The 18,072-nt window shown below is 38.3% G+C and overlaps 1 protein-coding gene across 1 annotated transcript in view; it reads right to left on the reverse strand.

The window, feature by feature from the left end:
• FBXL7 (F-box and leucine rich repeat protein 7) overlaps window positions 1–18,072 on the reverse strand; it is a 196,371-nt gene that overhangs the window by 134,034 nt on the left and 44,265 nt on the right. The window contains exon 2 of the mRNA XM_056332657.1: window positions 16,110–16,199. Within this exon, the coding sequence (XP_056188632.1) occupies window positions 16,110–16,199 (90 nt within the window). The remainder of the gene's footprint in view (window positions 1–16,109; window positions 16,200–18,072) is intronic.

The raw sequence follows: 18,072 nt of genomic DNA on the forward strand, positions 1-18,072 counted from the left end.
TACATGAAGTTTTGCCATGTAATTCCATTTAATTTTCAGCTCCTGCAGGCAGTACTCCTTTCATGCACATTTTCCACGTGAAAATGGACTAGGTATAGCCATTAGGTGTTTTAAGAACATCATCAGCTACTACTTCATGGCTCCACTCCTTATGCCAGCTGAGAGAGATCTGGCATCAAAGCCTTCAAGGGGCACATTTATCCTGCTGGCCAGCACCAAACCAGCCTTTGGGAAAGCAGCAGCACGACAGAACTAAGCACTGTCCTTAAACCAGTCCTCTCAACCAAGAATGACAGAAAGTAGGTCTCCAACCTAACATTCATACCATGTCCAAAAGTGAAGACTCCAGAGCTTTGTTCTGTCTCAGCTAAGATGCTTTGACTACATTACATGAACCAAATGAACAGCTCTGAGGCCTCCAGAGAAACTGGTGAGTCATTTGCCTTTAATCCAGTGAATGCGAACTGCCAAGAATGCCCTATGGCTCCATAGTTAGCCATGGTTTTGCAGAGTCATTTGCTAGTTATCATTAAAAAACCCTAAGGTCTTCATGCTAAGCATATCCAGCCCAGACAAGCAATGCAACAGGAAGGAGTTGTGCATACCAGTGGCTTCCAGCTCCCACGCAACCAATGGTACCTCTCACCCTCAACTTGTAAACCTCAGTGCAGCCATACTTTATACATCCTCGGAGAGGATTAATTTAATTTTGATTTCCTCTCTGTGTTTGCTTTGGAGGTTTGCAGCTTGAGCAATATATATGTGACTAAAATTTGGCAGCAAGCAGCCTGTAATATGATGTATATCATTTCAGCCTGGCCAGCATATTCAGGAAAACAACAAGCTGGCAGTGAGGACAGCTTCATCGCACATTTAGAAAGTGAAGGACTGGTGTAGGAATAAGGAACAGTGAGACACTTCAAGAGCTGAACATAAGAGGGATGGGGTCTGATAACATCCACGTGACCAAGGGAACACAGTGCCCAGCAAAACAAGCTTTGATCATGACCGAGGAGGCAGCTGCAGGCATACAAGTCCTTAAACCCGTGGCTTTTCCATCATCCAACAGGTTTCTAGTATATTGGTTACCGGTATCTTCCAAAGCTTGCCAGAACAATGGTAAAACCAGAGCCATGCAAAGAGGCATTGTTGCCACAGGAAAGCAAACAGAAATAAAAGGATTTTGCTGGTCTGACTTGCATGTTTGAGCATCACGCTACATTAAAAAAAAATAAAGTATTTTCTATAAGATTTTTCAACAAGAGAAGTAGGAATTAAACTCTAAACTGCACCATTTCCAACGTAAACTTTAGTTAAGCATCACAAATTTCAGTCTTAACTTTTATCCATCAGTTATCCTTTATGAAGAAGTTAGAATGGTGTGTTACACATGCTTTTATGTATATTGTAGTCTATTCATTGATTATAACATTGAACCAGTTCTATGCACAACAGAAAGCAGTTTCTACTACATTCCAAGTAAACATAAGGACTTTATTTTTTTGCTTATACACGCTGCTTTTCATAGTTGAAATGCATTCGCTCAGCTAAGTTCAGTGGTACTTACTTACAGCCATAAACTCCAACCAGTGCATGAAGATAGCCATTACTGTCTGGAGCAAAACAATTCAACAATCCTGATGCAGAGTGCATTTCAAGGATTCACCTGCCCATAAGGATTCTTCAGTGAGTAGAGTCTAAATTATCTGACATCACAAGCCATTACTATTTTTAATAGTGTACTAGTCTTCTAGCATTTCCAGATTTCCTTCCACCCACAACTGGCAAGGTTCCTTTTATTAGATCTCTATATTAGTTTATCTAGATTATGTTGTAGCTTCCACCAGAAGCTTTCTGGAAAGAGACACAAGTGCTGGAATGCAACGGCCTACATCTGCCTTAACGTCTGTTATCACTGCTTAGCAGTGTGTCACCCCTACATACAAAACTTGAAACTACAGCTACCTTTTCAGTATTATACAACACAGAAGCTTTATTTTCAACTTAAGGTTTACTACCTTTGCTATCGTTTGTCATCACTTCTTCCTTTTCCCAGTCTAAATTCAGTACCCTTAATTTGAATAGTCCCTTCCCTCCCCAAAATGAAAAATGAAGTTTGGTACTGCCACGATATGGAACCAAAATCACTTGTGGCAAAAATAATCCTAGTCCATTCAGACTGGTCAATCACAAACTGAATACAAGAGCTAAGTATGACTGTTCAGTTCAAGTTCAAAAATTAGACACAAAAGAACAGGAGTTAACACATTCAACTTCACAGTCAAAAGTTCACTTTTTAAAAAACAGGGGGGGAGCAATAAAAAAATATTACAATTCAGCGTTTAAGTTTCCTACGCAGTATTTCACCCAGGCCCAAGATACAACACGCAATGTTCAAACACTGAGAATAAGACCATGTATTTCAACACCTATATATAAACTTCTTTTTTTCCTTTTAAACCTTTGCTATTAAGTGATTTGTGATTTGAATACTTGTATCTGAAGTCTATCATAGGCTGGATGCGTAAGACAACAGTGTTTACAAGACTGTGCAACAGTTAAACAAATGGCTTTCCCTGTCCTTGTTCTGTCAGCCTACAATTCTTCTCTTGGGGAAAAAAGAGAAAATGTTGATTTTTCTACTACTTCCAGATGTTAAATGGGAATGTCTCTGACCAAGATACCTGAAGCTTCAAAAGCTTCAGCTAATCTGTACATCCGCATTAACGTGAATCATCCTAAATAGATCTGACTGTGAGCAAAAGTGTCATGTTACACTTTCAGAGTTCTGTGTAGGATTCCCTGAGAAATCTGGGGCAGGAGTGTCCTTCATTTGAATCAAATTAACACAGACATGATGTACAAGTGAGGAAGTTAAGCTGGTATGTCAATAAAAGCACAGGAGCCTAAAAACTTCAGCACCCAGTGGAAGATCTAATTCTGAGCTGAGCACGTCATTTGCAGACCATGACAAGTGACCATAAAACTAGGCCAGAATTGAAAAGACTACTATTCAAGGAAAAGCAAATAAATACTTTCAGTTGATATTTGAACCACGTTAGTATTAAAACCATACTCAAAATCAGGACAGAATTGATGTTGTTTAATTTTCAAGAAGCAACTAAGGCAACAAAACCTTTCTAGCTTTTCTAATGAGTACACAGGCAGAGCGCAAACTACTGCAATAAAAATGTTTAAAGAGGTGAGGACTGGTGAAATGTTTTCAGTTGAGCATCCTCCCATGCCAAGTTTCTTGAAAATTCCAATACATGCACAGATGGGAAGAGTTGAAGCTCATCCAGATCTTGAATTTAGTTTCCTGGACACAAGCAAATGAATACAGACACAAATAAATTAAAAACTCCAACACACAAATAGCACCTTAGCACCTAAAATACACACATTTTTCTTGCTATAGAGAAACATGTCAGGACATAAATGGACACCAGTATCATTAGCAACAGTCCGTTTCAAAGATGACCTTGGTCCTGGGGTTCAAAGAAGCTAGCAAACACGCCTTAGATTTTCACTCAAGTTTCAGCTATTTTCTTTTTGTAGAGGTTTTGTGTAATGGTTTCTTACCAGCTCTAGGGATATTTTTCCACATCCCTCTAACAAAGGAATAACTTTTTGATGAGTTATTTCAGTCCAGTGACAACTTCTTAAGAAGACTGGTGCATTTTTATATCTGCAAGACCTCTATTCCAGTACAAATTAGTTCTTTCAAGAACAGCTCAAACAGTCAAATACTTCAGTTTTTAAGAAACTTCTTGATGGGATATATCTTTGACATTCCACAAACCCCTCAAATATTCACTGAATGTTTTCAAAGCTTTGAAGAAACGTGGCCTCTATTAGGACTTGAAATTAGTAAGTGACACCCTTGGATTTTGACAAGATTAAAAGATAATTTAATTGCAGGACAATAAGCACATTTTGGAATTTATATGTGAACTATTTTTAGAACCATAGTCAAATCCCAAGATAAATATCAATAAGTTTCAAATACAGTTTATAAATTATCTTTCGGATTAAGGAAGCCTATTTAGTTACCAAAGCAGCACTGATACATCAGTTTTCCCAGCAGCCACCAAATTCCAGAGATTCACTGTGATTACGTTTGCTGTTAACAAAATCACCTACTACAAAATGCTTGTTTCTCTGGCCTGAACTAGCTAATCATTCAGACAAAAAGACACAACTTCTATGAAGGGGCCCAAACAAAACACTTTATCCTTTCAGCAGTATCTGAGCCTGCTAAGTTTATAAGCATATCATATTGAGCAATAGACAGTAGGATACAAAGGTTGGTCACTTATACTTTTAACTACATTCTCATTTTTCTGACGTTGCAGGTAATATGATCTATTTTTCAGTTTCTTTCATGTAGTTTTACTGCTTGCCGTTGCCAACTACATTCCTTTTCCCCCTGCTTAGTCAGGCCAATATTTTAGTTACTGTTTAGTTATGGCTTCATTATTAATCTGTCCCAAGTAGTGCAGACTATTACATATTTAAACATGGTTGCTCCAATTTAGAATGCACAAATGTCAAAAAGTAACAAGTTTATGGCATGTTGTCCTTCTATGCTCATCTTATTTCCAAGATACATGAGAAAAGATCTTTCTCCCAGGGATATAAGGAGTTGCACTAATATTATATGTTCCAATTTTTCCAGTGTTAGCAGGTGCAAAATTTAAGCAGTATAGAAACACTTAAAGTTCTAAATCAAAGCATGAATTAAGGATAATAATGTTACAGTAATAATTAGGTCATTAACTCATCACCAAATTCAAGAGGATATCCTTGGGCTTCCCCTTTAGGCATCTGCCAAAATCAGAACTAGAATAACCAATAACAGATCAGGACACGACAAAAGTTCTAAGCCTAGTTTTTTCAGTTCACATCAACATTTGCCTGTTGTCTAATTCAAAATGGATATCTATGGATAATCATGACAGATTCTCGTGACAAAATCTCATGTTTGCTTTTGAAGCCTTCCAGTCTTCTCTTTATGAACAATGTTTGAAAAGACTGGTACCATCACAAAACCACACAGGAAATACTAGGTGGGGGTGAGTATTTCCTGTGTGTTTTGGGTTAATTCATTTTTTGGCCACGTACAAAGGCATATTCTAGATAAAAATAATTTACAAAATTAAAAGTATTTGAAAGTGTTAACACATCAAGCCAAAGAGACCGATTCTCCTTCATCCCAAAGAACTATTTAATATGATTGGTAAAATCTGATCCAAATGACTGAATAGTAGCGCTGTTATTTCTATTTGGATAGAATTTCATTGTGGGTGACATACTTAACATAGTCCAGCAAAATATTCACATTTCATTAAATGCTATGGGAGCTTGTCTTTTATAGACACTGACAGAAGTGATCACAGAATCATAGAATCATTTAGGTTGGAAAAGACCTTTGAGATATCAAGTCCAACCGTTAACCCAGCACTGCCAAGTCCATCACGAAACCATGTCCCTAAGCACCACATTTACACATTTTTTTAAACACCTCCAGGGATAGCAATTCCACCACCTCCCTGGGCAGCCTGTTCCAATGCCTGACCACCCTTTCAGTGAAGAAATTTTTCCTAATATCTAATCTAAACAACCCTGCCGTAACTTGAAGCCATTTCCTCTTGTCCTATCACTTGTTATCTGGGAGAAGAGACCGACCCCCGCTTGCCTACAGCCTCCTTTCAGGTAGTTGTAGGGAGCAACAAGATGCCTCCCCTCAAGTCTCCTCCAGACTAAACAACCCCAGTTGCCTCAGCTGCTCCTCACAAGACTTGTTCTCCAGACCCTTCACCAGCTTTATTGTCCCTCTCTGGACACACTCTCACACCTCTACATCCCTCTTGAAATGAGGGGTCCAAAACTGAACACAGTACTCTGTCAGAGTAACAGCACCAAGTAGCCAAAGCAGATTCAGAATATTGTGATTTTTAGCCAGATCCAGACTAATCTCCCATTAAAACCAGACACATCAGCTTCTTGATCAATTTTGTGTGATTAACATTGCAAAAGCCTTCCAAATACAAAAGGAAGTCTGGACAGAAAACGTGTGGTACACTTGGATCTGAGGTACAAGGGCACTAAAAGAAATTTGAGAAATTTAACTCTACTGAAACAGCAAAGAGAAAGTATACTCAGAGTTACAAATCAGGTTGGATTACAAATTTTGCCTCAGATTACAAAAAGTTACTAAAATCTTGTTTCAAAAGCAAAAGAAAGGCAAAAGGGTCAAAGTGCATGATGATTTCAGAAAGCAGACTTCAAGCTATTGTTTTATCACAGCCCACAATAAAGAAGGACTAAGTAAACTGTCTCCCAAGCTAGAGCCCACTGAAGACAGTCCAATTATGACTTTATCATTTACATAACATTTGTTTCAGATCTATAAGGAACACTACTATAAAAGTTCTTCCTTGTGTATGCTAAACAACTGAACATCTGCTCCGCACAGTGCAGAGTTTCTAAGGTTTCAGGTGCCACACAGATTTTATTGCCTAAATGGGAGCTGAAGACCTACCTGGCAAGGCTTACACATGCTTATCTTGCCAGGGGAATGTGATGGGGGTGTTTAAAAAAATATAATCTATGTTGGCATATGTCTACATGAACATATAAATATCTTCAGATTAAGCATATCACAAACTTCACAGCTAGAAATAAGAATTTGCTCCTACTACCTACATCCTTGAGATCTCTCAACAATAACATTTGTCTTTCAGAGATTCCCACTTAGCACTATTTACATGTAATGAACAAGCAAAAGACTACCTACAAACAATGAATACCTGATAGTACTGTAAAATTTCACTCTCGGGTACACTAGATGAAAATGGACTTCGCATTAGGGAAAAACAGAAGTACCGTAGATTAAATTAGGTACTGGTACAAAATGAAACTTCACTATTTGACTCATAATTTACAATTGAGATTTATGATATATCCAAGTCATTGCAAGTAGCATGACAATTTAGTCATCCAGTAAAGCCACCAAGCTTCCTCTCACTCACGCATTCATATCTGTAAGGTATCATAAACACATCACAGGTAGGCTACACGCCTGTGAGAACTCTCCATACTTCACTTTGTTGGAGGGTAGCTCAAACTAGCTAATCAAACTGATCTAAATTGACTACCAAATCTTACAAACAAGTATTTACAACGCATCTTTAAAGAAATCCTGCCCATCTTCTGACAACCCTATGTACACACAAGAGGCCAGAGTAGGCAAGTAGAAATCTACCTCAGCATAGCTGATAGGCTGCTATGGGCACTGGTATTCCTGTATCAGAAAAAAAAAAATATATATTTTATTCAAACCATTAAAACAGCAATTATACTTTGAGATTCAAGAAATACAAACTCCCAGTCCATCGTCACAGTTCAAGATGAAAACTAGCCTTAAATATGAAGGGAAATATCACAATGGACCACAACTTTATGTTCAAATGTGGCTGATTAAGGCTAGAGGAATATGTGGATGGTTCATCCTCAGATTATACCCATGCTCATAATGTCCGCTTATACTTCCAGCCTAGTCTACTGTAACTGCTTAAACCAATGATGATCCAGCAGTCAGAATTAACAAAATAAGAATTACCATTATAAACTGCCATTTTTGTCAGCCAATCTCAGTACACACTTCTCATGGCAAATCTGAGGAACGCTGGCAGAAACAAGGAGATGCCAAACTTCAGTAAGTTGAGAGAAACACAGTAGCGGGCACTATGGTACAGCCATAAGAGAAGAACAGAAGGAGTCAGCAACTCTAAGTGGATATTTCTCAAGCATGCTGCTAGTTTTGGCACCGTTAGCAGTATCAGTCTTAAAAATTATAGTCATTTGACAAGCTGACATAAAAAGATAAGGTACAGGAAAATAAGGCGGGATAATTTGTGCAATAAATTTAAACTAGAGCATCTTAGCAGGGATTGTCAAGTTAAAGGTAAAAACTTGCTGTTCTATTTTTTCATTATTTTGGTCAAGTACTAGAATTAATCTGGAGGAACTTGCTAGTGTCAGTTCATAAATTCTGCAAAATGGATAAGCCCGACATATTTAAATATGCATTATCAGGTTGAGTATATTCTTCAAGCAGTCTTAGGAAACAGTCCAGTATTCAAGAAGGAGGCAATCATCAGATGCTTCAGGATGACTTCACTTTTCAGAGAAGGAAACTACTTCAAATAGGTAGCATAGGCAGTAAGAGACAAAGAGCAGTTCAGTGTCAGAACCTCCCTGTGATAACAGTATTAACTACTTAAGTACAGCATTTTACAGAAGGAATTACATTTGGGATCTTGGATTCCTTATAATCAGATTTACAGGTAATTGAATAAACCGTAATCACTCCTACCAAGCATCAGACCTTACTTTTGAAAAGCTAATGCCAGGTTTTTAAATTGGGATCATTTCTCTTTAACTGTACTATAAGTGCATTTACTCTGGTAGGTCTCACATTTCAGGCATCAGATCAAGTAAGACTGAAGTTTTATGTACCTTTCCAATTTGTTCCCAGTATTGTTTGGGCAAGTTTTAAACATTTGGCTATAGCATTTCAGTACAAATTAGCCAGAATAACGTAAGGTTTCAATTTGCAGCTTTAACCTTGCCAATGTCCCAATTCCTTTTGCCTTGTATTTGAACTCTGATTTAAATGCTGATTGCAATAGTGCTGTTATAATTAGCAGAACAGCTTTGCAGGAACACTGCCTATTAGATAGCAAAAGCATAACAAGATGTGGTTAAACACAAAAAATAGGGCCTAAGAACAACCACTATACTACTTAGTACCTTCACATACTGCTTGAGGTGATTATATTTACATATGCATTCAGATATGTTGGTTAAAGGAATTTAAATAGTGAGCTCTGTTTATTCTGCCAAAGTGTTTATAGTTTCGGATTTATTAACTGTCACGCCTCCCACCCCCCCTTTATCCTATCCTTCCCCTATTTTTTGGCTTCAAATGATTCTGTTTTGGCACATTCAGTAATACAGCATTTCACTTTTCTAGAGAAATCCACTGCTAGAAAAGCAACACAAAACCCTAGGAATCTTACCTGGTCTCCAGTTTCACTACCGACTCAAAACAGCTACAGTTCACTCAAAGCCAACTGAACCTCAGCCCAGTTCCAAGTAAGCAGGGGCAAATTCAGGCATTCATACCAAATTCAGACATGGTTTTGTGCACAGAAAGTCTGCTTAGACAGTAGAACTGCTTCAACGGTAGAACCAAGAGTCCATATTCCCAATAAGAGATGCTGCAAAGACATGAGGACAGAGATAAACAGGAAGAGAACTGCCATCAAAAGAATTAGGAATTACGCATATGCTTGCATGCATCTAGAAAGAACGTATGTGTGTTTTCATTTCTGATATTAGGCTAGTAAGCTTCTAATGTTAAAGAGGAAATGAAAGGAGAAATATTGAAGAACGGAAGTGAGAAAACATTTCTTAACAGGTATCAGATGCAGGAATGGATCAGAAGAGCTCTTTCTGCCAAAAGGATCATCAAGAAAAACTGAGTGGAAAACAGCATCTCTTTTCAGCAACAGTCTTTTGTCACAACACTTAGCTCAATATCCTGAGAGGATACACAAACCACTCAAAAGCTTCAACGGAACACTGTAAACACAGTTACCTACCTTATTATGTCAACCATAATACACAGAAAGGTTACCTATTTGCAAACTGGTTCTCTGAGATTTTTATCTCCTGAACTAGGATCAGGATTGCACTCACCTGAATCTCAGCCTAAGTTGATTCTCCATCAGGAACCATTTTAAATACCAAGAGTATTCAGTAGCACAGGACCCATTCCATCTTTCCAAATCTGTCAGTGTCCTCCATTGTGCACAACACAAGGGTTCCTTCTTTTAAATTCATTGAATAAATTAAGAATTACTTGGGGGATCCAAAAGCCTTTTGAAAGAATGTGATTATGAAGCCAAGAGAAATTAACAGAATGACATCCTTTCTGAAAACATCCTATAATGTGTACTTTGTTCCCTCGCTTGCAAGGTGAAATGGAAGGCACACAACCCAAATCAGTTTTTCTGTGTTCAAGAAATGTCACTTAATATATTCCCACGTAAAGCAGCGATAAACATTTTCTCATATAGAGCTCATTCTTTGACACAGAAAATAAGGGTGTAAACCAGCAGCTCTGGGAGATTTCACATATTGATTAAGCTCAATCTGTCTTTCCAGAGGTCAGAAAAAAAGTTTCAAAAGTAGCTGCTTGTTCCGTTATTCACTGTAGCCTCTTAAAATTATTTTAAGTGCAAAAGTAAGAGTGAATGGTATGGCTCAGTAGCTCTCTACTCCTACTTTCCTCAATTAGATATTAATTACACATTTGTAATTAAGTGTAACACTTACAATTTGTAAAATAAATTGATGTAGTAGTAGTATTCAAATTCCAGTGGTTTTGAAAGTAACTTGAAAGTTTTCTTAAGAAATCGTTAGAAGATTACAGCAAATACATGAAGGACTCCAGCTATAGAGGCTAACTTCTCTTAGAAAAGCTTATCCAACTAAGATTATTCATGTAAAATTAGACATAAATCCAGTTTCAGCTACTTGAGTAACTGATATTTCTATAATTAAAGGAAACTTGAGTGAACATCTACACTTCTATATCCAGAATAGCAGAAGTCCTATTGAGAGCTCTTAAATGCATAAAACTCGCCACCGGCTGTAACACTCAGCTACAGGTTTTGGGGTTGTTTGCTGGTTTGTGGGGCAGGGGATGGTACTTTTTGGTTGTTTGGGGAGGTGTGAGAGGTGGGAGTTTTGTTTTGTTTTATTTTTGGTGAAGGATGGGGGTTTGTGGGTTGGGGTTTTTTTTCCCCCCAAGGACTTAGCAGAACGAAAACCAGTACTGAAGGAAGGGTAGTTCCTCATTCACAGGCATCTTTTCCTCTGGAACTTATATGCCAGGGGAAGATGACAGACAGCAGAAATTCCATTGCATAGACCAGCACACACTAATATACCATCCACTTCAAGAAACTTCAGTGGCAGGGACCCACCATAAAAAGATGCTGAAGACCACAGCAACACAGCCTGATTAACTTTAGCTGGGTATCATCTTGTACAGGGTATAAAGTAACACTCTTACACCAATAATCAAAGCATTACATACTTGCAAAATGATACATTTTTACATAGTTTCCCCCAAACATGATTTAATGGATAGAATGGTTCCTAATGAACAGAAATATTCCAGCCAATCTATAAGGTATGCTTCTCCCAGAGTCATAGAATCATTTAGGTTGGAAACGACCCTCAAGATCATCGAATTCAATGGTGAACCTAACACTACCAAGTTCACCAAAAACACCAAAAAACTCAACTAAAACAGAGAGGAGGATGCAACTATAAGAATGGGGGACTTTTCTAGTACACACCTAAACTTCAGAAGAAATACCTCTTCTGTTGAGATGCATACAAACGGGTACTACCAAAATATGCCTTTGATCTCCACACTAAACATACATCACAGTGCTAATTGATGAAAATCTGTGTTCTCTTGGTTCATCTGTTTTCCAGACACGGCCTTTTTTAAGTGTATCTAAGGTACATTAACATCACGAGGGGAAGCCAGGCTCTAGAATTCTCAGAGTACTGCAGAAGGGAAAACAAACAAAACAGGAGTTAATACTTTCTTTTTGAAGGTCCCTAAACATCAGCATCACTATAAAAATATGTAATTTTAACTTCTGCAAAATACAGCTGATGGCTTCATTGTATTTCCACAAAATTTAAAATATAATCATTTAACAGGATATATTCAGAGGCACTTCAGCACTGAGCCTCTCTGCTAAAACAGTATTTTGCTTCAGGCATAATCCTTCAATTTGGTTTTATAGAAAGTGAGAAATAAATTAAAAACTCACACATGGAGTTCATACACAAGTTCTCAATTTAAAGTTGCCTCTGGATTACCACTTAACACCCATATACATAAAGTGCAAATAGTATTGATTTTTTATTTGAAAAACAGTCAAGTTAATATGAAGCATCCAGCCTGGACATAGCATTCCGTGCTCTGCAGGTAAGTGTTAGAAGAAAGCCCCCTGATCAAGGTAAGCCCATACAAAAACATGCAGTCTAATCTTCTAAATCAAGTTTTAGACAATAATATTCCAGCTGAGACTGTGTCTAGCAAATTGCATTTAAATGGCCCACAAAAATCCATTTAGTCTTTCACTTGCCAGAAGAGCAGTGGGGGGTAGCAAAAACTCAGGCGTTCTCAAGTTTCTAACTGTAATTGATTGATAGAGTAAAGAATTGCAGACCATGTCTGAGATTGAAGAAGTAAAAGGCAGTGTATGTTTAAAGCTAAAGAAAACCGTATCCTCAGGAGACAGCGTGCATGCACACCCACAGTCTACCATGCTTCCTTCTGAGCCAAGCTGTAGACAAACAAACAGTCCCTACGGCATACTCTGATTTACAGAGGTCCAGACATCTATTTTTTGCCACCTGCCCTTAACTAAAGTAGAGAAAGCGAAAGCCACAATGACAGCAACTGGACTCCGGCTTCTGTACCAGTACAGCCTCACCTTTGTAACCCTCAAGTGCATCACTCATACCTCAAGTTTGAATTTCAGAAGTTGTGTGGTCTGCTATTTACTGTCCGCATTCCTCTACACAACAGAAACAGGTTAGCGGTTACCTCTGCAGTGCATCACTGAGTGAAGCCGGTTTGGCTAAGGATACTAACACAGACTGTCCGTTCTTTACTGGTAGAGGATGCACAGTTCATCCAGGCACATTTAATAGAATGACAAGCATTTTGTCTCTTTGAAACCTAAGATTTCCTTCTACAACTCTATAGATGCTCATAACCCAGAATGTGAGGGAAAGTAACATATTTTGGCTGCAACTGCATCTCCTCTTTCTATCAAGTGATTTAACTGATGTTGCCCTAACAGCATAACTAGGATTGGAACACCACATAAGCCATTTTACGCAGCTTGTTACCCATTTCTTGTACCCATCCTATAAAGAGCCATCACAGCACTGGAACTTGACAGATATAATGGTTGCAATAGACGAGATGAAGAGCATAGTTCATTTGATTGTTCAGACTGATGGCACGATAACACAGGCTGTCAGATACTTCCCAAGTTGGTTTGCTCTTTCAAGCAAGAGTCCTGCTTGACACCTTTTTGTAGTACTTGCCTAAGAAGTACTCTGCATAACTGCTTCTCTGCCGTAGAGTACCACAGAGCTCGTACAAATCAGTCCCACAGACTTCTTTTTTAGTTGCTTCAAGGCATTTCATAGATTCAGCTTCAACAAGTGCTGTGTCAACTGTCTTAAAGACAACATGCTGTGCAGAATGGGAAAGAATTAGGTCTGTTTGCAAGGCTGGAAAGTGGGAGCCATGAAAGGCCTCCAGCCTCAAACACAAATTCTATGTTCTCCACGGAGCTGGGCACTCAGGAATTCAGTTGCCATAAGAAATTCAAGGGATGCAAAGAAGCCGGCTGCAACTTGTTCAGTTAAGATTATTTCACATGCCAATGAAGGTAGAGTTCACCTGCAATGGTTCATAGTTCTTCCCACTCCATACCTAGGACGCATACTACTCACCGTACACAACACATGGCTCATCCATAGGACAGCGTACAGTGCTATGAATTTACAATCCAGGGCTAAAGCAAAGGGCTGAATTGGAGCATTCTGTCACTGCAATAAACCAGTCTCATGGTGAAAAGCAAGGTACATTTACCAATCTCTGGGGCGGGCAGGTGCTACTGTATCCTGGCAAGAAAGTATTAGATCATAGAGTACTATAAAGGTAAATCTATATAACAGTTATAAAATGTTATCAAAACACCCTAAATGAAAAGACTTAACTGCCACTGCTTGTACAGCATCTAACACAACCATGCTCCTGTTCTTAGGTGGTCCCTAGACACTACTGTATAACTGAACAGTATGAAAGCATTCAGTCCTGTAAGCACTGAAGTCTACTCATCTTGCAGAATGCATGAGTCTTTCTGTTCAGATGAATCCTCCTACAGCATAAGTCTGCTGCACATAGGGAAAAGAAGCATCATTAGTAAAAAATCCAGACGCACACCACTTGATAAACGTGCCTTCGGGTAACAGCACTGGTTTCAAAAGTCCTTATTTTTCCCCCAGCGTTACTTCCATGTCTCTGCTCTCACTTGCCTTCATGGAACTCTTCTGGTCCCTTGTTATGTCATTCAAAATATCTGTCAGGTCATACAGCAGTCCACATTATGGCAACTTATATTAAACCGATGCACATTAGTAACTACTCAACAGAAAAACTTTGTAAAAAAGTAGTAATAGCACAGGCTAAGAAAGAGACTACTCCTGCTGTTGTCAAAGTTTTTGTCAAATCCCACTCTTCTAGCGAACAGAAAAACTAGGCTCACATCTGAAACTGCTTCCAAGTATAGACTACACAACTCCACTTCTCTGAACTCTTTCTGAATCTGCACCAGAACTCATAAAAATATATCTTTAGGCCAACATCTGTTGGCCTGCATTTAAGCCTCCCTCACTAATGAATTAATTGGCTGCAAACCAGTGGTGAAGACTGACCCAGCCTTGGTATTCACTGGCTCTACAATAGGCTAGATTAAGAACATAAATCTTAGAGATTAGAAAAGGATTATTTTATATTATCTGATTTGAAAATAAGGGGGAAGTGTACTGACTTCAGAGTTTCCACTACTCCTTTGTGTGGTTTGTTTTGGGTTTTTGTTTGGTTGTCCTGTCCCCCCAGGCTGCCGTACCAAGAAGTTAAAATGCTTTTATACATTTCCTAAATTTATTGTGTGTCTTGGCAATTCACCTCCATCAGGTACCTCAAAACTTTTGAGTCTAAGGCTTAGAGAAACCTAAAGTCTAGTATTCAACTTCATTAACAATTCATTCATTTATTGTAAAATTTATTGCCTGGACTAAAAAGCAGAGATTCTAAACCAGTATCTCTCATGATTAACAGGTGCCAGGTCTTCATTCCTGATATTGGAGTATGCATGCCTAACAATGAACTCTTGATTTATATGGCTATTTATTACTCAACATGAATTGCTTTTGCTGTATAGATTCTACAGTCATAGTCAGACTTGCCAAACTAGAACTATTCAAAGTCTAGGATTTCCTTTAACCATAAGAAATAGAGCCAGACTGAGAGCAATCAGAACTTGCAACTTAATTTGTAATGACAGAAGTATAAGAAATCAGAATTACTATTCGATAATGACCAAGCACAACCAACTTATGACAGAGTTCAGGAGAATTAGTTAAGGCACAAATTTATCATTTAAAAAAAAAAAAATCCTTTCAGCTTACATCATTAAACTACATATAGATTTAATGATTTCCTCTCAGCCTTCGAAGACACTCTTGTGAAAACTAGGACCAACATACCTTCATTTAACACAGCACACCAACTCACATATAAGGCAGCAGCAGGGAAGGATCAGCATTTCTCTGTTCATAGGCCAAGTAGTATTACATTGTGTTAATACTGACACATATGAAATCTCCTTCCCCTAGACAATAAAAATTAGTCCTGGATGATCACATACTCCAGTAACTGTAGGTGACTTGTGTTGGTCTAATTAAATTCTTGTCAGCTCTTCATGTCCATAGCTATACTCCTGAAACGTGGCACAAACAACTCACATTTTCGTGGTGTTCACAGTATGAAAATAAGAGGCTGAGATTTAACCTATAAAGTATGCCAAAAAGCTTCCATTAAGCATATTCTTCAAAAGTAAGTTCAAAATCAGACTGTATTAAATCTTAAGTACAAAAGCCTTTGCTAAAAAAAGGTAACATGTAATATTACTCAAAACCCTCTGCATTTTTGTTCTGCAGAAGTATCTTAAATCTTTTGTCACAAGCTTAAATCAGAAACTACAGCAGGTAGGAGTGAAAATTGGATACAGGAAGAACTGTTTTTTAATTTCTAGTATGCCAATTTTACTGTACACAGAAGGAACGAGGAGGAGGGGTTCCTTTTCTGAAAATCACTAGGATTATGTTGTGGGGCCTGACCTGGGTAATGAGTACCAGCTGCCTACCTTCACTGGTAGCCGCATTCTTCTGGGTTTTGGTGGGGGTGTGATCTGTACTTGAACTCACGTCGGATGAGATGCTTGAGCTGCCTTTGCCTGCGAAGGGAGAAAGAGGTGGGAGGGAGAGAGAACAAACACAAGTATCAATAGCAAAGTAGAAGGACCTTCCATATCAGAATCTGGAACAATTCCAGGAAGCTTTAAACTAAGTTTAAAACAGCTGATGTTCATTTTGAACACACTGGGGTAGGAGTCAACTGCATCATAACTTATAGCATGTGCATCTTTACACATACTAAGGCTGCAAACAGCCTCCTATATCACAGGGAGTCTCATTTCATATTTGCTAAGCTCCATTGTAAATGAAAAGTTTGTGATTAACAACATTAGGAGAACATTCATGATCAGTTTTCTCATTCAAATATCTCTAACACAGATCAGGAAAAAAGGACACTGACCCTCATAAGCACAAAGGGTTAAATTCAAAATGCATTAAATGACTTAGATTTCTATTTTATGTGTTCATATTATGTATTCAAGTCACTTGGTTGCAATGAAGAAGAAAGCAAGGTTTTAGCTCTTTCCTCCTACACCATGCTGACCGACTGATGCAATACACCATGTTAAAACTAACTTTAACACTTGCTGTTCTTCACCTTTCATTCTTTAATTGTAAATCAAAACCAGTGGATGTTTCTTCTCTTATTTTCTTCATGACTTTTGTCTGCATTTCCTACATCAATGCCCTCAGACCTGTATGTGGGATGCCAAATCTGTTACAAGTTACTAACAGAAGCAGTAATAAGAAGAAAAAAGTTAACCAAGATAGATACCATAGTAGAGCAGAGGGGGCTAAAATTAAGTTGTCTTTTTGTTTACCTGTTGAGGATTAAGAAAAAGTCACTTCTACTTCCCTTCACTCACTCTACTGCATCCTAGTAACTACTAACTGGGACTACGTTCTGCTCTGCAGCAGTAGTCAGACCAACCACCCAATCAGCAATACATGAGATAGTTCTAGAAAGAGGAAAGGTAATGAATACCATTACACTTTAAGTTATCTATCCCCACAAACACTGCATCAGTGAAGCCTTTAAGAGCTATGTTAGGTTTTGGACCAAAGTTAGACTGTATGCAGAAAGGTAGCTGACACGATGTTTCTGTCACTTGAGCAAACTTATAATCATAGAAATGTTAGCAAGAGACTTTTCTGATCTGTTATTTCAATCAAGCATTCCTTAGGGTTCTGGGTTACAGTATGCCTGGTTTTCATAACATTTAGATGTAAGGAGGAGGTCTGCTTTTTAAAGGTGCCACAACAGAACAAGGATTTAAGTTTTAATGGGAAACGACTGGAGAATGTGCAAACGTAGGTTGCTTCACAACCAAGGTACTGCCACTTAATCCGTCAGCCAGCCCTAGAGAATCATTCTCCACAAAGTTGCTTAAGTAAACATGCTTAGATTTGAGAGATGATTGCGGAGTGAAAGGATATTAAAAGGGCAAGAGAAAAAGAAAAAAAATACATTTTCAGTGATTCACTAACTGCTTTTTAAATTCCTTTAAGTTAAGCAAACCCAAGAAACAGTGCCTCTAGAATATCACTTCAGTTGCTCTCAAGCCATGAGTTGGAGTAATGGACTGTGGTCTTTATAGAAGCATGCCCCAAAATAGCTCTCCAGCTAAGGCAACTAGGTGGTAGAAGAAAAGTAGACGAGAAAAAAGAAGGATAAATGTAAAATGCTCTTTCCCAGGAAAAGGCCAGAGAAATTTAAACACCTGCAAGAGCTGCTCATCGAATTATTAACAAGAAAGGTGTTTAGATAGTATTGCTGCTACCAGCAACTCCTCATGTACCAAGCACTGGAACTACAGAGGCAGAAAACAGACTTCCAAGGAGTATCAGCACTCCTTAACAGATTAATAGAAAGAAAAGAAAAGACCCACTAAAACAAATAAACAAAAAAGA

Source organism: Falco biarmicus, chromosome 3 (genome assembly GCF_023638135.1).
Source record: "Falco biarmicus isolate bFalBia1 chromosome 3, bFalBia1.pri, whole genome shotgun sequence".
Taxonomy (NCBI): domain Eukaryota; kingdom Metazoa; phylum Chordata; class Aves; order Falconiformes; family Falconidae; genus Falco; species Falco biarmicus.